This window comes from Protopterus annectens, chromosome 9.part0, assembly GCF_019279795.1.
Source record: "Protopterus annectens isolate FY-2018-M chromosome 9.part0, PAN1.0, whole genome shotgun sequence".
In the NCBI taxonomy this organism is placed as follows: domain Eukaryota; kingdom Metazoa; phylum Chordata; order Ceratodontiformes; family Protopteridae; genus Protopterus; species Protopterus annectens.
This window is the reverse complement of record NC_056743.1, coordinates 903,408,283-903,431,337: the sequence shown is the minus strand read 5'-3', so window position 1 is coordinate 903,431,337 and position 23,055 is coordinate 903,408,283. Positions and strand designations below refer to the sequence as shown.

General features: G+C 41.0%; 1 protein-coding gene across 1 annotated transcript in view; it reads left to right on the top strand.

Annotated features, from left to right (window-relative positions):
* BAZ2A (bromodomain adjacent to zinc finger domain 2A) overlaps window positions 1-23,055 on the top strand; it is a 3,667,728-nt gene that overhangs the window by 3,113,111 nt on the left and 531,562 nt on the right. The window contains exon 25 of the mRNA XM_044083634.1: window positions 19,972-20,258. Within this exon, the coding sequence (XP_043939569.1) occupies window positions 19,972-20,258 (287 nt within the window). The remainder of the gene's footprint in view (window positions 1-19,971; window positions 20,259-23,055) is intronic.

Sequence of the window (23,055 nt, the reverse complement as noted above, 5' to 3'; positions counted from 1 at the left end):
CTAGGTGTGAGCAAGAAGGCAAGACTCTCTCTGCCGTGGGAGTCCATTTTTCCACTCCTTCTAGACCGTACCCCAAAGGTCAGAAGAGTGGCAAAATTTGGTTCAGAAAATCCCAGGGAGCCTTGCCTGACACACGTAGCGATTTTTCCTCCAGGGGCAAAGGGGGAAACAATAACAACAGATGCCGCCCTCGTAGCAGAGGGGGTCCGCAGAACCAGGGCAACAGAGAATCTTTCTCTGATAAGCCTTTCAGCATCCCTGAAGGGTTGCCCGGCTGCTCACCTCCGGAGGCAGTCGGGGGAAGACTTTCATTGTACCCAAAAGCCTGGCTAAATTTAACACAAGACAGATGGGTGCGGTCCATTATTTCCGGTGCTTACAAAATTCCCTTCTGTCAACCCCCCCTTACTGTCAAGGAAATCCCTTCCAGATGTTCCACCCATTCTGAAGGACCAAGCAGTAATAGAAGTTTCAAAACTGCTAGAAAAAAAGAGTCATCCAGGAAGTCCCAGCAGACCAGCATGGATCCGGAACTTACTCAAGGTTCTTTTTGGTACCAAAAAAGACAGGGGACTGGAGACCGATTCTGGATCTCAGCAGACTAAACAGGTCTGTACAAAGAACAAAGTTTCGGATGGAAACACTACAGTCCATTCTACCCTTTCTGGGTCAGGACAATTGGATGTGCTCGATAGATCTTCAGGACGCTTACTACCACATCAAGATGATCAGGCGCTCCAGGAGATTTCTTCACTTCCGCCTGGGAGCCAGTCATTACCAGTTCAGAGCTCTGCCCTTTGGTCTCACCACAGCCCCCAGGGTGTTTACCAAATGTATGGCAGTGGTCACGTCTTACCTGAGACATCGAGGATTCCAGGTGTTTCCATATCTAGATGACTGACTCCTCACTGCTACTACCAGGCATCAACTTCTTCAAGCCAGGGACTACACAGTCACAATCTGCTCCCAGATAGGCATTACAAGAAACTTCGAAAAATCTGCCTTGTTGCCCTATCAATCTATCACCTACATAGGAGCAAACTTAGACACAAGAAACATGTCCGCAAGGCTACCGCTAGAAAGGGTATCTACAGTTCGTCAGCAAGTACAAATTCTAATGCAGAGCAAAATAATCCAAGTCAGGTTCGTCCTTCAAACTCTGGGTTCCATGGCAGCAGCCATTCTTCTAATCCCATTGGCCCGCTTTCACATGAGGATCCTTCAGTGGCTTCTGTTCACACAGTGGTCTTTCCAACAGCTGCCCATGTCTCACATGATCATGATTACAGAAGCATGCAAAAGGCACCTTTCCTGGTGGATGGTCTCCCCACTAGTGACTCAGGGCAGACACTTCATTCAGCCCCCTCCGGTAGCCACAGTGACCACAGACGTCTCCCTGATAGGGTGGGGGGGCATTATCAGGGCAGGACAGTCCAAGGCACTTGGCAGCCTCACGAGTACCATCTGCACATAAACATCCTAGAAATGAGAGCCATGCTCCTAGCATTGCAAGCCCTTCAGGACTCTCTTTCTTCTGGGACCATTGCAATTCAAACAGACAACATGTCAGTGGTGTGGTACATCAACAAGCAGGGCGGAACCAGGTCCTACCCCCTGTGTCAAGAAGCACTCAGACTGTGGCAGTGGGCGATTTCCTCCCAACGTTTTCTGATTGTGACTCACATCCCTGGGAGGTCCAACGTCATAGCAGACAGGCTCAGCAGAGCTATCCTCATGCCTCACGAGTGGTCTCTGAATCAGGAAGTTGCGGATCTTATCTTCCACAGATGGGGACAGCCTTGCTGCGATCTTTTTGCCACCCCCTTCAACAGTAAATGCAGCAACTACTTCTCCCTTCTTCCGCTTCCAGGTCACTCACCCAGAGATGCTGTAGTCCACGATTGGCCTCAGGGACTTCTTTATGCCTTTCCTCCATTTCCCTGATTCCAAAACTCATACAGAAAGCAATATCGTTGGGTTGCAAAATTATCCTCATTGCCCCCTACTGGCCTTGACAGATATGGTTCCCGTTCCTGCACCATTACCTTCTCGATCAGCCCTGGACTGTGGACTCAATTCCAGACCTACTGATTCATCAGTCAGGCGGGTTGCATCAATCCCTCCAAACTCTCCAGCTCACAGCTTGGTTGCTCCACTTCCAACCTTAGCCAGACTTCCCAGCATTTCCTCGGCTGTACATGAGATTATTGTCTCCTCTCACAAGTCCACAACCAGAAAAACTTATGCTAGTACATGGAAACATTTTTCTTGTTGGGCAGAGGCTAGGAACATAGATCCCTTTTCAGCCCCAGTCCACGAAATTCTGGAGTTCCTAGCACAACTTTTTCATTCTGGGTCCGCTTCTGCTACAATCAGGGTTCAATTAGCGGCCATTTCTAACTTTCATGTTGGTTTGTCAAATTCAAACATTATGTCTCATAAGCTCTGTAAAGCTTTCTTGAGAGGGACCACTCTCCTTAGGCCTCCAGTGAGAGAACCCCCTCCTCCTTGGGACCTTAATTTGGTAGTAAATTTCTTAAATCTGCCCCCTTTTGAACCAGCAGCGTCCTGCTCCATTAAGTTTCTATCTTGGAAGACACTCTTTCTGGTAGCTATTACTTCAGCCAGATGCGTCTCTGAACTTCATGCACTGTGTGTTCGTCCTCCATACTTGGTTTTTCATAAGGACAGGGTTGCTCTGAGGACTAATCTTTTGTTTTTTCCGAAAGTCTGCTCAGAAAATAATTTAAACCAATCTATAGACCTTCCTGTGTTTTTCCCTAACCACACCAACAAGGCAGAGTACAAATTACACCAATTGGACGTTCATAGACAATTGCGTTTTTACTTGCATAGGATTAAGGAAATAAGGAAGTCGGACCAACTGTTCCTTTCCTATGCTCTAGGCAAACAAGGTCTCCCAGTTTCCAAGGTGACCTTATCCAGGTAGTTGTCTCACACTATTACTTTTATCTATCACTTAAGGAACAAAGAGTTACCTATCAAATCAAAAGGTCATTCTACTAGGGCCTTGGCCACCTCTGTAGCCTTCCAATCTAGGTTGCCCATGGATTCTATTTGTGCAGCTGCAACGTGGGCAAATCCTCATACCTTTATTTCTCATTACAAGCTAGATATGGTCTCCAGGAGCAGAGCTGACTTTGGTTCCAATGTTCTGAATAGTCTGTTCAAATGAGCCACCCAGGATTGTAGGTGCTAGGGACGCTGTCCCAACCAGCAAGAACGAAGGCGAGATAGACAACTTAACATAAAGAAGTTATGTACCTACCATAACGTTCCATGTTAGTTGTCTTCATCTCGCCTTCTTTCTTGCGTCCTACCCTCTGTCCCCCTGTCCTGTTGGACTGAGAGGAGTTTTGGTTTCACTGGCTGAGTGTTCTCTGGTTTGTTTCCTCTACTGACTTAGAGAGTATAACAGGTATACTCAACCTATTTGTTTGGACAGGTTTATTCTCTGGCTATGTCTGGGGTTAGCTGTTTCAAATGAGATCTGGGTAGCTATTGCTAGGCATCATGGGATAAGGGGTAGCCTCGAGCCAGTAAACAGCTCTCGAGCTGTAGAAGATGGCCGAGTCTGAGCCGAGGATCGGCTCCGATCCCCAACCAGCAAGAAAGAAGGCGAGATGAAGACAACTAACATGGAACGTTATGGTAGGTACATAACTTCTTTTTTCATATCATGCCTCCTAGAAAACAGCTGGCTTCTCCTTGGGACTTCAATTTTGTCTTGGAAAAAATAATTGTTCCATTTGAGTCAGCTCATTAAGCTGATTTAAGGTTCTTAACATAAAGTGGTATCCAAGTTTACTTTGAACAAAGCTGTCTCCCTGTCTTCTTTTCAGAACTTAAAAACAAGGGAAATGGATGTTCCATAACTCTGGTACTATCTTGACAGATCAAAATGTTTAAGGAACTCTGATAAGATGTTCATTTTTTGTGAAGGTAAGAAAAAGGGCAACCTGTGTCAAAGCAGATTATTTCCAAATGTTTGCCTCATATTTTTACCATTTTTTAATATACCCACCACAACAAGCCAATTCCAAGCAGGGACAAGGCTCATTCTATCAGGACCTTGGCTTCAACTAACTGGCTTTTTAGAAAGGGTCGGATTCCAGAAGTATTCAAGTATCAACACTATGTTCCTCTGTACATACCTTTACAAGACACTATAGACTAGATTCCTTATCCAGGTATAAGACAGGCTTTGCAAGGACCATTCTCCAGGGAATCCTGAGCCCTCATCCTTCTTCCTTCCACTCAGCATAAGCTGTGGTAATCTACCCATTTAGCTAAGGTGACTACAGTGATCATTATGATGAACATAGTACAGCTGTGTAAGTAAACTTACCATAACAGTAGATGACTGATGATCACAGATGTAGTAGCCCCTCCCTCCCTTCCTCTCTCCATCCCCTTTATTTTTGTATATTTTGCCAAGGTGAGGACATATGTGCATGTGCATATGTATGTATATGTACATATACATGTGTGTGTGTGTGTGTGTGTATGTATGTATATATATATATATATATATATATACGTATGTATAAACCAAAGGGTAAAAAGGGCACACAGACAAACCATTCCGTAAGAATTGCATGTTTTACTGAATGGGTTGTCTGTGTGACCATTGGATTGAATGTTAGTTGGGATAATTTGCAGGCACCTTACTGTTTATGGACATCAGCTGGGTTTAACGACCCTTTTTGTCTAAAGTATAGCCAAACAATCCAGTTGTGCTGTGCTGATGAGGTCAATAAAAAGTCAGAAACAAGACTTCCAAAATGGCTACACATTGAGTAACTGCTTAATTTCAGCTCTTCCAGTTTGAAAACAGAAACTCAAAATTGAGAGCTAGTAAGCTCTTATTTTTTAGGTAAACTTCGCTAACTGGCTAGTAAGTGCACTGCCTGGATGCCAGCAAAAAAGAAATTCAGGGAACCTGACAGAAAATCAATCACAAAAGGTGAGGAAGAACACTGACCGTGAAAAATTCTGCATCTGTTCAGCAAAAAGCAGTGCAAGCTCCAGCTTTGTTGCAAGACATCACTTCCAGTAACCTAGAGGAAAAAAATAAGTCAAATGTACTCGGAGCCAATTAAAATAAACAAAACACTGATGGAGTATATTTACTCAAATAAAAGGCTGGAAAAAATGGAAGAAGCTTTAGAGAGATATTCAGATGAGGTGATAAAACTGCAAAAATCAGAGGTTGAAATAAAGAAAAGGCTAGCCAAATATAAACCTGTTCAAAAATAGGTGTTTCGGAAAATAATAGAATTAGAGGACAGAGCATGAAGAGAAAACTTGAGATTTTCTGATGTGCTGGAGAAGCTGGAAAGGAACACACTGTATTAATTTTATGAAAGCACAAATAAGCAACTGGACTGGTATTCCACAGCCTGGCAATGAGAAAGCAACCTAGAGCTTTAATAGTAAAAATGCAATCCTATCAGCAGAAGAAGTTGATTCTGATAAAACTGTGTCAGAAGGACAAAGTACTAGAAGTGGGAGAGAGCAGAGTGTTGGTGGAAAATTATTGCTCACTGTACACCAGGCAGAAAAGGAGTAAATGTATTCCACTAATCAGGGAATGTGGAGAAGTGAGCATTAGATTCAAACTGCTGTACCCAGATATCTTTAGAATATTCTTTCCTGGAGGGGCACAGTCATTTTTTGATGTAGAACGTACTAAGGAAGAAATACAAAAGTGTTTCCAACAAAAGGTGAGCTGTGAAACAGAGGGATATACTGCTTCTTCTTCTTCTGGTAGTAAAGACTCCAGAGGGACTATGCCAGTGAAACCTTTTCTAGTGTTTCAACAGAAAATGCTTGTGAGAGAGAAAAAAAACACAAGAGTTGACTAGAAGAACCGAGGGTATGTTTGAAATGAAGCAAGTGACTGGATTTGGGAGATGAAAATAGGATTAAAACCCGCAACTCGGAAATTGATAAATATGGGATTACAAAGCACAAATTATATTTGTGAAACATGAGAAAGCAAGTACACCTGAAAATATTGAACTTTTATGACTATGTTAAACTTGTAGGAGACTCTATAAAGCATATGTCCTACTTCATGTCATTAATGTTTGGAAGAACACTTAGGAGAGGGGAATAGGAAGGAGGGAGTTTACTGTAATTAAAACAAAATTTTGTTCTTAGCAGTAGTATTTTTATAATGCTTGTTATAATCTGCATACTATAAAGTAAGGTTTTCTCAGTTATTTTCAAGTGTAATGGGGATACAAAAGTAAACAGGTGCCCCTGTTTTTGTTCTTCTTTTCTCCTTGTTCAGTTTTAAGAAATGTAGGCACTGCAATGTAAAAAAAAAAGAAGAAACGTCTTCTTTTCTCATTCTTGCATAGGGGAATGACTGGATTAAGGCCCTTGGCTTGATCTAGTAACAAGTTTTAAGAGAAAACAAATAAATAAAAAAGAACATTGAATATAATAAAGCTTTCCTCTAGCAAATAAATAAATGCATGTAGAAGCAACTCTGTAACTGGTTATGTCTGAATGGAGACAGTCTGATAAAGAGCAATAAAAACAGAATACTTCTTTCTTTCGGTGGCTTTCTTTCAAGGGCTAGAAGACAAAGTTTTCTGAAAACATTCAAGTATTTTCCCAATCTGGGAGAGCAATAAAGATAAGACAAAAACAGGCAGCACTTACTAAAGTTCAGGCTGTACCATGCATCTTAGCAGGGACTTTCCTTTTAGGTTAACCCATGTCTACGAATGTGGCTTTCAGTTTTGGACAGTTGTACCTATTGTAAGAGTAAAACTTCCATATTTGAAGATGTACATAGTTTTGTGTGTTAATATTAAGTTAATAGGTTTTAAGGTTGCATTGGGGTGTATTTGTTTTCCTTTTTTTTTTTTTTGCTTGAGAGCTTTTCAGTAAAACAAAAAGGTTTTTAAGATGTTACATAGGGTCAAATGGATATGACAAGAAACAACTGTGTAAAAGATTAACCTGCCTAACATTAGTGTATGCATGTAACACAAAAGCTCTAACTAGATATGTAAAAAGCTGTTAGAAATAAAGGGTAGAAATAACTTTTTAACATAATTACACTCTCTATATTATCTTTAAATGGAAATGGTCTCACACACACACACATATATATATATATATATATATATATATATATATATACACATACAAAAAAAGAGCAGTGAACTATATTAAAAATGCAGAGTTCAAATAGTTATGCTTCAGGAGACGCATTTAGAAAGAACTAAATGTGTGAATTTGGTAAAGGAGGGTTTTCAGGATGGTTATTCAGCAGAATACCTGGGACAAAGGAAATTCGGAGTATTTATATTAATTACAAGAGCAGCTCCAACTGTGATAGAAGAGGATAAAAAAGATAATAATGGTAGATTTGTTGTAATAAGTGGCTACTGGCAAGGGAGGAGGATTACACTGGCATGTATTTATATTCCACCTACAACTGCTATAATGGAGCTTAAGAAAATTCTGGGAGAAATAATAAGCTTTCAGCAAGGAATATTACTTAGAGATGGGGACTGGAATTTAATTTGAAGCAGTTAAGATGTGTCGGGGGGCAGAAGGGAACATATAACAAAGGAGCATAGTTTTTAAAGAAATCTATGAAAACATTTGGCATGGAAGAAGTGAATTCAGTAGTAGGAGGTTGGAGTGAATTTACATATTATTCCCCAAAGTACAAAAACTGGGCTAGGCTAGATAGAACTTTCAGTTGAATGCACACGCTCCTGTGAAATGTAAGTTTTGATACACATCCAGTAACTATTTCATATCAAGCGCCAATGTTGTTGTCTTTCGGCTTTTCCCGGTTAGGGGTCGCCACAGTGGAACTCCGGTCCGCTAATGATTGGCAGTAGATTTTGATGAACGCCGAGGTGCCAGCTCGACGTTCAACCTTCAACGAAGGCACGCCCATTTACGCATGTCTTTCGAACGCCCACCCAACCGCGGGGAGGACATGCAGACTCCACACACAGAAGGCACTCCCCGCACTCCAGCTGAGAATCGACCGGGAGAACCTCTTGCTTTGAGGCAACAACGCTACCGCTGCACCACTGCAGATGTCATCAAGCGCCAGTAATAACTAAAATAACAACAAGAGGTTATGAAATAAAAAATGAGACACTTGCAATGTCCTACTTATCTGTTGAAAAGAGAGGAATTTAAGGAATGGGTAGTGGACATTATTTTGGAGTTATTAGAGAAGATAGAAATTTCTTCGTAAATATAGGTAGGGGGTGGGATAAAATTAAAGTACAGTTTAAAAATAGGGTGGAAATAAAAGGAGAGATAAGTAACAAGAAATATTTAGAGTGACTGACAACTGTTAAAAGTATTGCAGAATAGGAAGAATCTCACAGAACAAGAAGAGGAACAATTGCAGAATGCTAAACAGAAACAAGGAATTACCTCAATAATATGCTTGAGTTTAGGAATTACCTCAATAATATGCTTGAGTTTAGAAAGATTGCTGTTAAGCAACTGTTTTTAATGATAACTCCAGAACACAAAAACTTTTATCACAGCAAACCAGGCAATAGAAAGTAAACAGGGTTGTCATCAAGCTTAGGGAGCCTATAACAAGGAAGATATCAAGAGATCTTGTAGATGTATAAGAATATTTCAGAAATTTTATGAAAGTTTGTATGAAGCAGAGAAATGTGGAAATAAATGGAAATGTTTATTGAAGAATTACATATGCAATGGTTATAGGTAGATAAGGCTCAATTACTTACGGTTAGGATAACAGGAGATGAGATAAAAATGGTGATGTATATATAACCAGTCCACAGGAAAGTCCCCAAGAATAGATGGTATTCTTGTAGAAGTTTGGAAGCTATGAGGGAAAACAACTGATAAAGATCTAGAAGGTTTTGTTTAACACAGTCTTAAGAGGAGGAGAAGCGCCAACATCCTGGAAGAAAGCGGTGGTGGCTGGAATACATAAAGAGGGTAAAGACCCATCAGAACCAGCTTCATACAGGCCTATTTCAGTACTAAGCCATGATTACAAAGTGTTTATGTCTATAATGGCTAAAAGAACGGCAAAGATGATACCAAAATTGATAGATATGGATTAGTGTGATTTTGTGGAGGGGAGGCAAACATTTGACAACATTAACAGATAATTGATGATACTGAGGTAACCAGAATGTAACAAAATTCCACTGTTGTTGGTCAGTCTTGATACGGAGAAAGCATTTGACAGTGTAAGCTGGGAGTTTATGTGCAGGGCAATGGAAGCATTTGCATTCCCTGATAAAATTCTAAGGTTGATTAGGCGGATATGTGAGGGATCGGAGGCAAAAATTAACTAGGTAGGGGTGTCCTTTTCCCCTTGTTATTTGTATTACATTTAGAACCAATGACAAAGAAAATGACACTCAGAAGTTCAAGGATATAATTTATATGATAGTCAAGAAAAGCTGGCTCTGTTTGCAGATATTATTTTATACCTGATAAAACCAGAAAGGATATTTCAGTGGTGTGGAACATTATGAGGCAGTTTCTTATCTTTTCGAGATACAAAATTAATGAAGCTAAAACAAAGCCAATAGCTGTAAAATATGTGCTCACACATAAATTTCAGTAATATTCACATTTATGGGATATTATAAAATGAAGTACCTAGGAATATGGATTAAAAAGAATTCTGGTGTGGCAGCTAAGGATATGAGGAAAGAGACTAAACAAAAGATAATACAAAAACTGAGACATTAGAAGCTCTGTTATATAGATATGGTTAGCAAGATACAAGCAGTTAAAAATGTTTTCAGTCCCTTTAGTTTTATACCAGGTCAGGCATATTTTTATCAACCAGAGAAGTTGTGCATAGCAATTAATAATGAGCTGAAGGAGTTTATCTGGGAGGGGGAAGATGGCAAAAGTCAAGTGGGATAAGATGATTTTTCCAGTAGAACAAGGTGGATTGGAATTACCCGATTTGATGGGGTATTTCAGAGCTAGACAGTTAAGGCTGTTATACATAGCACAAGCAAGATGCTATAATTCAAAGTGGAAAGGGATGATGATGAAACACTGGAGAAGCTCAAGAAACAAGGAGAGACTGGGGATTTGAATGCAGATCTTTAAGGAGAATAACAATAACGATACAGAATTGTATATTCGTAAAGTAGCAGAAAGTATTCTAAGAACTCAGCCAACACAGGAATGGAGAAAGGAGATTCTGCTGATAGGGATGAATGTGATTAGGGTTACAGACAATAGGCAAGAGGGAGATGGAATTTATTGGAGAAAACTGGCAACAGAATGAAAGGTATTGAGAGGGAAAGGTAATAGAATGGGAAGAGGCCAGGAATTTGGATTGCAGTATAGAGACTGACTTCCCTATCAAGGATTGATATAATTATAGGCAAAGAGAAAGCAATAGGGGGGCTCCTAAGTGAAAGACCATCTCTTGTATTTTCTGGGAGTATAATGAGTTGGCAGAGTTCAGAGATTTCCTGCAGACTACTCTGTCAGAGATACTGAGTGAGTAAATTGGTTTAACTAAGGAAATTATGTTTGTGAGCTATGATACAGTATCGGAATTGCTTAGACATGGTAAGGTCTTGCTGAATCTAATTATTGTGGCTACCAAAAAAGCAGTTACTAGTAAACGGAAATCAAGTCTACACCAACTGTACTAGAAGCGGTAAATACAGTCATAGAGATAAAATAACTGGAATTGGGATCTTTAGAAATGCTTATGAGCAAATTACATAGAAAAATGGGAATTGTGGAACAGTACCTGCAGAAGAGGAATGAGGTTTAAAAGAAGGCAGGATTTGAATGAGCTATGTATTGTTTGACTGACAATTACTGGATAGATTTTAAGTGATATATAATGTTTGCAACTAAAATTATGTCAATATAGTTTGTTTTCATTTATATAAATATATGATTGCCTTTGTCATATGTGATAATGTAATAAAGATGTTGTTTAAAAAAATAAAAAGTCTGATACAGGCATGTCCACAGATAGTGAGGTTTGGCTTTTTAAAATCCCATGACTGGAGTAAACCCATGGTCAGCCTCAGTAAGAAGCTGAGATCCCTCATAAAATCCTCCAAAGCTAGTTACGAAAACAAAATCTCCACTGATTTTAATGACAACCACAAAGCATTCTATAGCTATGCCAAGAATCTCAATGACAACACTCATCTGCTCTGAGTTACAGCACAATGGCACTAAATATACAGAACCAACTGATATTGCCAACATCCTGGCAGATAGGCTCAGTGCTAACTTTACCCCTCTCTCATCCCGTAAAGGGCCCATCTCTATACAGGAAGAATGCAAAGTTCCTGTAATCATGGCTGCACAAGCCAAGAACACAGCATCCATGGAACCTGACAACATCCCAGGCTGTGTTCTACATGAACTACAGAACGAACTGGCACCCCACCTGAGTACCATGTTCAGTCATACCCTCACCTCAGGCTTTGTGCCCACTGAATGGCACACAGCAATGGTTATCCCACTCCACAAACTGGGAGCCACCACGGACCCCGGGAACTACCGCCCCATTAGCCTGACGAGCCTGGTCTGCAAGGCTATGGAGCGTATCATCATGGAACTTATAAGCAATGACATTGGTAATCTCCAAACTCTGGACCCTACCCAGTTCAGGTTTGTAAAAGGCAGATCATGTCTCCTAAACCTGATAGGCGACTTTGAAGTGGTCACCAAAGCTGTAGATAAGGGTAAGGTGGTACACACAGCCTATCTAGATCTCGCCAAGGCTTTTGACACCATCCCCCACTCTGGAATTATAGACAAACTCACTAAACTACGTATAAATCCCTATGTCACAAGATAGGTTGCCAACTGGCTCACTGACCGAACCCACACTGTGCAAGTAGCAGACTCTAAATCCAACTTCAGACCAGTGACAAGTGAAGTACCACAGGGTTCAGTCCTAGGTCCTCTCCTGTTTGGTATCTACTTCTCTGAAGTACAGGCTAACACAGAAGGTCTTTGGCTAACAAAGTTTGCAGATGACTGCAAACTAGGAGCCATAATCAAATCTCCTAAAGATCTGGACATCCTACAAATGAGCCTCACTGAGACAGATGCCTGGTGTCAAAGCCATGGCCTCAAGCTCAATACCAAAAAGTACATTGTCATCCCTTTTGGTAAAATCTCTGTACCCATGAACTACCACATAGGTGGTAGTCTACTTAACACCGAAAGTGTGATAAGAGACCTTGGGACACAGGTGGACAGTAGTCTCTCTTTTGATAATCACATCGCCACAGTAGTCAGGAAATCCTTCTACGTGGCACACCTCATCACAAAAGGTTTCTCATCCAGGAATAGAGAGATCATTGTTCCCCTCAAGTCATCACTCATTAGACCCATTATAGAGTACAACGCCCCTTTTGGTATGTACCTCACAAGACATCTGCAACAACTGGAAAGGCCACAGAATTACCTCACAAAGAAGATTACCGGCCTCAAACAGATGCCCTACGCAGACCGTCTCAAAAAACTCCAGCTTTACTTTGTTGTATATCGCATACTCAGAGGCGATCTCTGCCTAACATACAAAGCTATGTCAAATCCAGGGCTGTTGGACATGCTCCACGTAAAGAAATCCCAATCCCTCCGAGCTACACACTCTAGGGACCTAAACCTTGTCACCACAATAAGCAGGACATGCTTGAGGGATAGATTCCTATCTCAGAGACTTCCCATACTCTGGAACAAACTACCTATCTATATCAAACAAAGCTCCTCATTAGCACTCTTCAAGAAAAATCTTGATGATTGGATGGGAGATAGGAAATTCACCCCCGGGATCACTTCTGTGGCTCTGCTTGACAGGGGCACAGGAAAATAATTTTCTTGGGTGGCAAAAGCCAGGGTACCGTTTGGCTAGGCTTATATAGGTCCTAGGGCCAATAGCCTAGTTACCTACCTATGAATCTATCCATAAAGAGTTAAAAAAGTAAAAAGTCTTGAACATTCAGAAGCCATGTAGCTGAAGCATTTAATGTCCTTAAGGGGTCTTTTGCATATGTCCCATGGGCCTCCATTACAGGACTTTTAAGGTATCTCACAATGAAAACTCCAGCTTGGTTGGGTTTTTTCTTGCAGCATATACATACATATATGTGTGTGTGTGTGTATATATATATATATATATATATATATATATATATAGACATATTATTTTTGTTCCTTCTTTCTTTTTTGCTTTTCTTTCCTATTGTTGAGCTTTTCAGGGCTCTAACCTCCCTTACTCTGATGGCATGAAAGCTCTGAAGGGCTGGGTGCCCAAACCACTCCTTTTCTTCAGCTCAGCTTAACTTGACTAAAGGTTTGAAAGCTGTTACAGCCTTAGCATGGTATAACCCATTTAGCTAAGGCTACTGCAGCAGTGATCATTTGAACATCTACTGTTTAGGCAAGTTTACTTACACAGCTGTACTTATTTTGTTAGGGTGTTTATTCATTTATTTTGAACAGAGTTGATTTTGGATGCTTTTAGCATTTGAAATGTCTAATAGTATTCTTGACTGTTCACTTGAGTGTTAGTGGAGTCTGGTGTGTAGTGAGTGCTTTATGAATAGTTTTCTTGTGCCACAACCTTGACCTGTTCAACCCTCCCCCCCCCATACACTGTTCACATGAATTTAAGTTTAATTGCAGGATAACTGTAAGACACATGTCACACAAGTGATCCATTATCAGACTTGCATGACCTCTCTCTGATGTTCATCGTGCATACAGCTGCAGTCATAATAGATGGGTTCTCCTGCCGTCAGGCAGGTCCTCGGTCGGCCGAATTCCAAAGTCTAGGTCCGGCGTCGGTTGTCGTCGCTTTCTTTCCTGACGTCAGTGCGACAGGGGTATATAAGACACAGCCGACGCCATTTTCTTCAGTCTTTTTTGCCACGCGGTGCCCGAAGCAGAAGCAGTTCGCAAGTGCCGGTCGGCCAGCTCCTGAAATTACGAAAATTTGGAAACCGAAGTCTTCTTTAAAGCTAAGTACCCCGTTGGGGAAACTTTTCTTGCCTCAGACCGATGTCAGACAAAGTTAACAATTGTATTTCTTGTGGGAAGCAAATACCGCATAAGGATTTCCATTCCCTCTGTATACCTTGTTTAGGCCCAGACCACGACGTCTCGGGCTGTCGCTTTTGCGCTACTTTCAATAAACGCACTATTAAGTGTCTGGCGGAGTTCGCCCAGCACTTTTTTGGTAAAGCTTTTGATTATAAAATAGGAATGAAGTAATTGGAGTCAAACCACCACGTATAAAAACCACACTTTTATTTTTAAAACGAAATGAGCGCTTTCGCGTGCATCCAAAAAGGCATGCTTCTTCAGATTTAAAAATAAAAGTGTGGTTTTTATACGTGGTGGTTTGACTCCAATTACTTCATTCCTACTGCATTTTCTACTTTGGAGTCACCTTTGAGGGACAGGTTTGCATTTTTTCTGTTCATTGATTATAAAATGTCATCGGAGAGTCCGACTACCGTTTTGTCCAAAAAACGCAAGGACAAAGACCGACATGCGAGGTCCGCGGTCTCCACTGACACCACGCCAAAACCGGCTACACATGGTCCGGTTCTCAGCGAGGCGCCTACGCAGCCCCTGACTACCGACGACACTTCTCTGGCGGTGTCTTCTGTAACCGTGACCGCAGGTGCCTCGGCCCATACCCAGACTACAGCTACCGAAGCCACTGTGAGTGTTGAGCCTCCTAATGTGGACAGTTCCACTTCCGCCCATGGTGTCTTTAGACCCTCATCTTCCTTTTCCATACAGGCTTTTACTAAGTCCAAATCAGCCATGCATCCCAAGAGGCCTGTTGCACAGGGCCCATCTCCAGGCCCCATGCCTAAAAAGCAGATGCTTAAAATGGCTGAGGATTTAATTACTCTTATCAGGGGTTCCCAACCCCCTCCGGACAAGAGACCCAGAGTGGAGGAAGATTCTCCCTCTTCTGACCAGGGCTCCATTTTTTCAGAACATTCTAATAAAGAGGAACACTCCTACTCCCCTTTTGAAGATTCTGATGCAGAGCAGTCCTTTCCTTCTGTATCTCCCCCAGAGGATTTTTCTTTTGGGGAAACCTTGCATACCTTGAGGGAACACTTCCATTGGGAAGGCCAAGACTTTTCTGATTCCAAGAAAAGACTTAGGGAATTTCTTTTGCTACCTCAGCACATACTTACTTGATGATGTTTACTCGGAGGCTTGCCTTAATCCGGATTCCCTGCCTCCTGCCCCAGTCAAGCCTGATAGGTACTACAGAGTTCCTAACTCTCACCAATTTCTTTACAAAAGCCATGATGCTGACCCTGAAACCATTTCTCAAGGTCCCAAGGGAATGAAGGCATCTACTGCTAAGAATCCACTACCTTCTGAAAGAGTCTAGATCCTTAGAAAGGTGGGGAAAAAAGGTATATACCTCGGCCACCCTAGCCATGAGGGCCTTAAATTGTCAGTTCCATATGCTTAAATATCAGCAGTTTCTGTTATCACAATTAAGGAATAAAATGTCACAACCTGAACAACCAGATTTGAAGGAGTTGCAGGATATGATGCATAGTGCAGAACAAGTGGGTAAACACACCTTACAATGTGGCTATGATGCTCTAGAGGCCTCAAGTAGAGCTGCTGTTACAGGATCAGTCATTCGTAGACATGCCTGGCTTAGGGAACAAACCTTGCCTGATCATGTTAAAGCTAAACTACTAGATGCTCCTTTACAAAAGGAGGTATTATTTGGTACTAATGCTGAGGAGATACTATGGAAAATGGAAGAAAAATCTAAATCTATGCAATCTGTCAAAGCTTTTCTACAGGTTCAACCACCACGTTTTAGCAGAAATTGGCCTTCAAAAAACTGGTCCTTTCCAGCCACGGACAAGCCCCAAAGAGGTAGATACAGGCGCACAAAGGGGCAGAGGACAATCTCAAGGATCATATAGAGGCAGACAATGGCAAACTCCAGCACCAAGAGGTGGCGAAGACAGTGCACAACAATACAGGAAACAAACCCAATGACTTTCCCCTTTTCATGCCAAGCAAGTCTCAGCTGGCAGCACCCTTGGGAGGAAAGCTGGCATTAGTTACAAAAAATTGGCATATTATCACAACAGAAAAATGGATCCTCGCCATTATAAACAGAGGCTACAGATTTCATTTTCACACTCTTCCAAAAATGAGAGGCATGCCGAACCTGCCACACAATCAAAGGGCAGAGGCTCAAATACAAATTTCAAAGCTCATGGGCATGAAAGCTATTCAAGAGGTACCTACTCACGAACAAGGTCAAGGTTTTTATTCCAGACTATTCCTGGTACCAAGGAAAGGAACCGACTGGAGACCCATTTTGGACTTATCCATCCTAAACACATTTCTACTTGTATCAAAATTCAAGATGCTTACTTTACAGCAGCTTCTTCCCATGCTGGGCAAGGAGTCTTGGCTGGTAACATTGGACCTCAAGGAGGCATACCTTGCATGCCCCAATCAGACAAAGCTGCAGAAGATACCTCAGACTTCTTGCAGGTTCAATCCACTATCAATTCTCTGCATTGCCCTTTGGCTTATCTACTCCACCCAGAGTATTCACGAAATGCCTGGCATCAGTAATTGCCTACTGCAGACTTCAAGGGATACAAATTTACCCTTATTTGGACCATTGCCTGATCCAAGCGGACAGCAAACACATACTTCTGGAACATCTGGCTTATGTAACACGGTTATTGAATTCCCTGGGATACACAGTCAACAAAGAGAAATCCAGGCTAACACCATCTCAGAAAATAACTTTCCTGGGTGCCAACTTGGACACAAACACCCAGATGGCCTATCTTACGCCAGAAAAACAGGGGCAACTAACTCAGTACTTCAAAATACTAGCAAATTGTACCAGGTTAACTGCAAGGAAAATCCTGCAGGCTCTGGGCTTCATGGCATCTTGCATTCTTCTAATCCCATGTGCAAAGTTGCATATGAGGAAACTTCAATGGTACCTAAAAACCTATGGTCTCAACACAGCCACAGTTTGGAAACAATAATACCAATAATCCCATGTTTGCAAAAGGAATTTCTATGGTGGGCCCAAGCAGGCCAAACAAACACAGGTCTACCATTCTGCAAGCCTCAAGCAAATCAAGTCATCACAACAGACGCCTCAGACTACGCCTGGGGGGCACACATGACAGACAGGTGCATTCAGGGCAAATGGTCCCAAAAGGAAAAGCACCTCCACATCAATCAAAAGGAAATGCTAGCAGTGATAAATGCAATTACAGCTTTCAAGGACCTCCTGCATCCAGGGCAATTATTGATAAGAACAGACAACACCACAGTAATGTGGTACATAAACAAACAAGGAGGAACACATTCATACCCCCTGTGCAGGCTAGCCATGTCACTTTGGAACTTGGCTCTGGAATGGCAAATCGAACTTCAAGCACAGTACCTGCCAGGATTGGAAAACACGCTGGCAGACAATCTAAGCAGAAATATGACAGACCCACACGAATGGAAGTTGCATCCTCAAGTGTTTACAAAGATAATCCAAGCATGGGGAAGGCCAGACATCGATCTCTTTGCCTCCCACAGGAATCATCAATTGACAAAGTTCTGCTCAAGGACCTAACATCCAAAGGACTGGAGAGTTGACGCCCTTTCTTTCAGTTGGGCAGCACGGACAGTTTACGCCTTCCCACCTTTGCCTCTTCTGCCCAAGGTGCTCTTGAAAGCAAGAGCAGACAGACCGAAGATTATACTGATTGCTCCAGACTGGCCAAGACAACACTGGTACCCACTCCTGAGGAGCCTAACACATACTCCTCCCCGGACCCTACCTCTAATGCCTCTTCTACTGACTCAGCACAACTACAAAACTCTTCACAGTCCGCTGAAAACACTCAATCTGGCTGCATGGAAAATTCCTTAACACCACAACAGACCCTACTCTCCAAAGAAGTGCAGGATGTAATTTTGGAGGCCAGAAGGCCATCTACTAGAAAGGTTTACTCCGCAAAATGGAAACCGTTTTGCGCTTGGAATGAGAAAAAAGGTCAGGATCCTAGAAAACTGAATTTGCCTCAGATATTACAGTATCTAGCTGAGCTGTTGAACAGTGGACTTTCATTTTCCTCCATCAAAATTCATGCCTCAGCCATTTCTGCAGAATACAACACTGATCCACACATAGTCTCTCACCCACTCTTAAGACAGTTCCTCAGAGGGGCTAAGAATATAAGACCTCCAAGGAAACAACCAATACCAGCCTGGGATCTTAATTACATTCTAGAAAAATTAACATTGCCTCCCTTTGAACCAGCTGCCTCAACAGATTTGCAATATTTGTCCTGGAAAACAGCTTTCCTTCTGGCCATTACCTCAGCTCGTAGGGTTTCGGAACTACAAGCCCTCATGGCTGTGCAGCCCTTTCTCATCTTCCATCAGGACAGGGTTTCCCTACGAACCAACCCGTCATTTATGCCTAAGGTAGTATCCAGGGTAGCTTTAAATCAGGCCATACACTTACCTACCTTTTACCCCAATCCTCAAAACAAAGGGGAAAGGCTGCTACATTCCTTAGACATCCATAGATAGCTACGTTACTATTTGGACAGAACAAAGCCTTTCAGGAAATCAGAACAACTCTTTGTGTCCTATGCTGTAGGAGCTCAAGGGAAGCCAATTTCCAAGCAGACAATTTCGAAATGGATAGGCCACTGCATACGGTTTTGTTACTCCTTTCATGGTAAATCTGTACCTGCAGGCATCAGATCTCACTCCACAAGGGCCACAGCTACCTCTGCAGCCTTCCTCAGAGGAGTCCCTACCAAAGATATTTTGGAGGCAGCCACTTGGAGTTCTGTGCATACCTTCACTAAACACTACCACCTACCTTTATACTCCAAAACTAGAGCAGGCTTTGCTACTGCTGTGTTGCAGGACATTCTGGCTCCTCCCAGTTCCACCTAGTGCCTACCACCCTGTGCGTAGCTTTGGGATTCTACCCATCTGTTATGACTCCAGCTGTATGCACGATGAACATAGTACAGTTTTGTACCTACCATAAATGTAGATGTTAGAGTGCTAATACAGCTGCAGTCCAGGTTTCCCTCCCTCCTTCCCCTCTGGGTACAGACCTAGTGGCTAACTCCTCATCTTACAACTTGATTGGGTTATCCTTCTATGGTGTATTTGCTTGCAACTACTGGTTTTTGATTATATTGTAATGCATGATTATATATTATACATATATATATATATATATATATATATATATATATATATATATATATTTTTTTTTATATATATATATTGCCTTCCTTCTGGGGGCACCTGACATCTGGGGCAAGAAAGACTGAAGAAAATGGCGTCGGCTGTGTCTTATATACCCCTGACGACAACCGACGCCGGACCTAGACTTTGGAATTCGGCCGACCGAGGACCCGCCTGACGGCAGGAGAACCCATCTGTTATGACTGCAGCTGTATTAGCACTCGAACATCTACATTTATGGTAGGTACAAAACTGTACTTTATGACTAACACAGATAAATCCTGTGAATAGCTCTACCAAACGCTTCATCTTGGATAAAATCATGGTGTGGAGTTTTAGCGGAATTTGTATACCCTAATAAATACATGTCCTTTAAATTTGTTTGTATGACTTTTATCTTCATGTGCATACATAATTTAAGTTCTCTCTGCCTATTTGACTCATTTTCGTCACTTTATAAAGTAGTTTTGTACTTTAGAAGGTAAAAAAAAGGTTTGTATAAATTACCACAATTACTTTTGTATGCAACGATGCACTATACAAATTACACAGGTGTAGCTAGAACCTCTTTCTTCACTTTTCCTTGCTAGTTTTACCATTCAGCATATTTCTGGGTCAGAACAGAATATTAAGAGTTTTTTTAATTTTATCCATCAGGGCTGGATGTGCACAGACCCTGATTCCTCAAGGGAAGATTTGGAGTACTTTGCCCAGAAACTTGATCCTACAGATGACTGCATTTTGAAAAATAAAAAGGAAAGTTCTGCGATTGAGAGAAGGCTCACCAACCCCTTGGATCTGGCAGTCCTGCGCCTGACTGTACTAGAGAAGGCTATTGAAAGGAGATATTTGAAGGAACCGTTGTGGAATCAGAGCGAGATTGTTATAGAGAAGGCATCAGCTGTCAATCCTGAGGCTACACAAGACTGTCTTGCTGTGATGGAGTAAGTCGATTACATTTCATTGTTTCTCTGATTGAAATAGTATTAATTGTGTTTTCTGTATTGGAGAATCAGTACTTTTGCTATAAATGTTGAAATTTCTTTACATTCTAATTGACTGGTGCTGTTGCCAATTCTACAATCCCTTGCCTTATAATATGAGTTGTGTATTTCTTAAAATGTTTTCTTAATGTGGAGCCACTTTAAGAAAAGTCATTTTGTTTATTATGTTATTTTTAAGGTATATTAGTGATGTACATCAACCAAGAAAACTGGAAGACAAAAAAGTTCCTGTAGTTGGTTCTACTGAGTTTCTGAAGAATACCATACAGTTGGAACCAGTGAAACAGGGCCCTTACATTATCTTCTTACACTCAAAACCAAAATGACATGTTGGACTCTGTAAAAATAAAGTAAAAGGACTATGTCAGCTCCACAGCATAAATATGAAGATTAAGTTGTAGTGGGGAAGAGAGATGTGGACTTAGGATTAGCTAGATTGATTTTAGCCAGGGGCGCTACAGGAGCAGAGCCATAGGTGTGCAAGGTGCTACTTCAGCTCAGATTTAAACAATTTTACATTTATATTTTGCCTTAAGCAGAGAGGAATAGAAGTCCAGTTCTTTGAGATAGTTGTAAAACAACTTGTCTTCTGTTGTGTTGTTGAATTTCTTTATACAATGTAACATTTTTATTACCAGAACACAAGGGCCTGATGAGGGAATAGGGGTATATATAACTGTTAAGTTATGGATATTGTTCAGTTTGTAGAGCTGTTTACTGACTTTAAGTAATTGGGAGTATATGGGTATGAGAGAATTCAAACCAGTTTTATAATGCTAGGCAGCAGAGGATTATAGTTGGTAGGTTACAGGCAAATTTGGCTGTTTTATTATAGCATTCTTGCAGTTTCAGTGATATTGAGGAAGATAAATTTGTCAGAATAGGAACAACGTACAGTAGGGATAATAGAATATAGGCTTAGTTAATGCTTCTTCTGGTACTGTCATTGAGGAATGGCTTTGCTGATTATAGGCTACCCCCTTTTTGGTGTGTCTTCTTTATCACTTGTGTCATATGGTGATCAAGTTAACATTGGTCATTTGTGGTGACTTTGAGTAGTTTAGTATGAGAGACTAAGTTTCTTTTTGCATTATTTGTTGAGGTAATGGTAAAGAGACATTTTTTGTGCAGTATATTGTTTAGGTATGAACAGCATTAGTTTAGTTTTCTTAGGGTTGAGGAGAAAGTAAGAATTAGTAAGCCAGCTTTCTTTGGAGGAGAATGATTGCTGGGTATTTTGCTGTAGTTTGGTCAGGCTTTTAGATGTACAGTTGAGTGTATTGTATGATTATGGCATTTGAGGAAGAAATGTATAGGTCATTGAAAAATAGGTTGAACAAGACTGGGCCTAATATGGATCCTTGGCAGACTCCTACAGGTGTGGGTAGGTATGGTGAGTAGTCATTTTGCCATTTTACATTTTGTTGCCTCTGTGAAGTATCTCTCAAAACAATGTAGAGAGGTATTGGCCAGGCCTAAGGAGGATAATTTGTGTAATAACTTTTTGATTGACTGTACTGACTGTACTGAATGTTTTCAATAAGTTAAGAAAAAGTGCAGAGACAAGGTTGTTTTGAGTTTCTGTTTTAGCTGATTGTGTTCATAACATTTAGCAGTCCTGTAGTAGCATGGGTACACTTCTCTAGGACTTTGATAGAGGTGAGAGAATAGCATTTGGTCTTTGGGTAGAAATTTCTGTAGAAGGGTCACCCTTCATATATATGTATAACAAAAGTATTTTTTCTAGAGTAGTGGTATATAGTTTTCAGTGACTGAGTACTTTATTAGAATTGAGAGAGGGAATGCTGCCTCAGCAGCTATTAGGAGGTATTCTGGAGACAGATTATCAAGGGCTGATTTTTAACCAGCGGAGGTATTTTTTTAATGTTAGATATATGGGGAATGATGTTAATGAAAGTGGATCCAATGTCTTCCATCTGCCAGATCGTTTGGATATTCAGATCCAACTTGATCCAACAGATGGCTACCTTAGACTCTTCAAGCTCCATAAAGTGTTTCAGATCTCTTTTGCTGGTTTCAGTGACAGATGCGATCAAGGGGGCTCTGAGATAAATGATTTTTATTGCTTAAATGCAGGCCTTTTTGGCCATACTCCTCTCATTATTTTTTTTAATAGCTGCATATGAGTTCTTTCCCTTTAATCTCACCTCTTTCATTTCTCAAATACTTTGTGCTCTGCTCTCAAACCATCTTTTTGTTGCCCTCTTTCTCCTCAGACCTTATAACCAACAGCAAAAACACAACTCCTGTCATATTTATCTGTAATTCTTTTTTTCCTTTATTACCCGATACAGTAGTGGATTTAGTATTGCATAGTTTTTCCTCGAAGTAGGTGTAATTCTTTTTGGTTCTTGTTTTACAGTTTTTTTTTTTTTTTTAACCAAGAAGCATCTTTATTAAATTACCACGTATGACATAGATAGTCATACATTTACATAAATGAAAACAAACCAGAGTGACAGTTTTAGTTACAAACATTTTACATCAGTTATAATCTGTCCAGCCATTGTTAGTCAAACATTACATAGCTCATTCAAACTCTGCCTTCTTTTAAACTTTGTTCCTCCTCTGTATGTATTGTTCCCACAGTTCCCATTTTTTCTATGTAATTTGCTCCTACCAGTTTCTAAAGATCCCAGTTCCAGTTGCTTTATCTCTGCCAGTGTATTCACTGTTTCTAGTACAATTGGTTTAGACTTTAATTTCCATTTTCTAT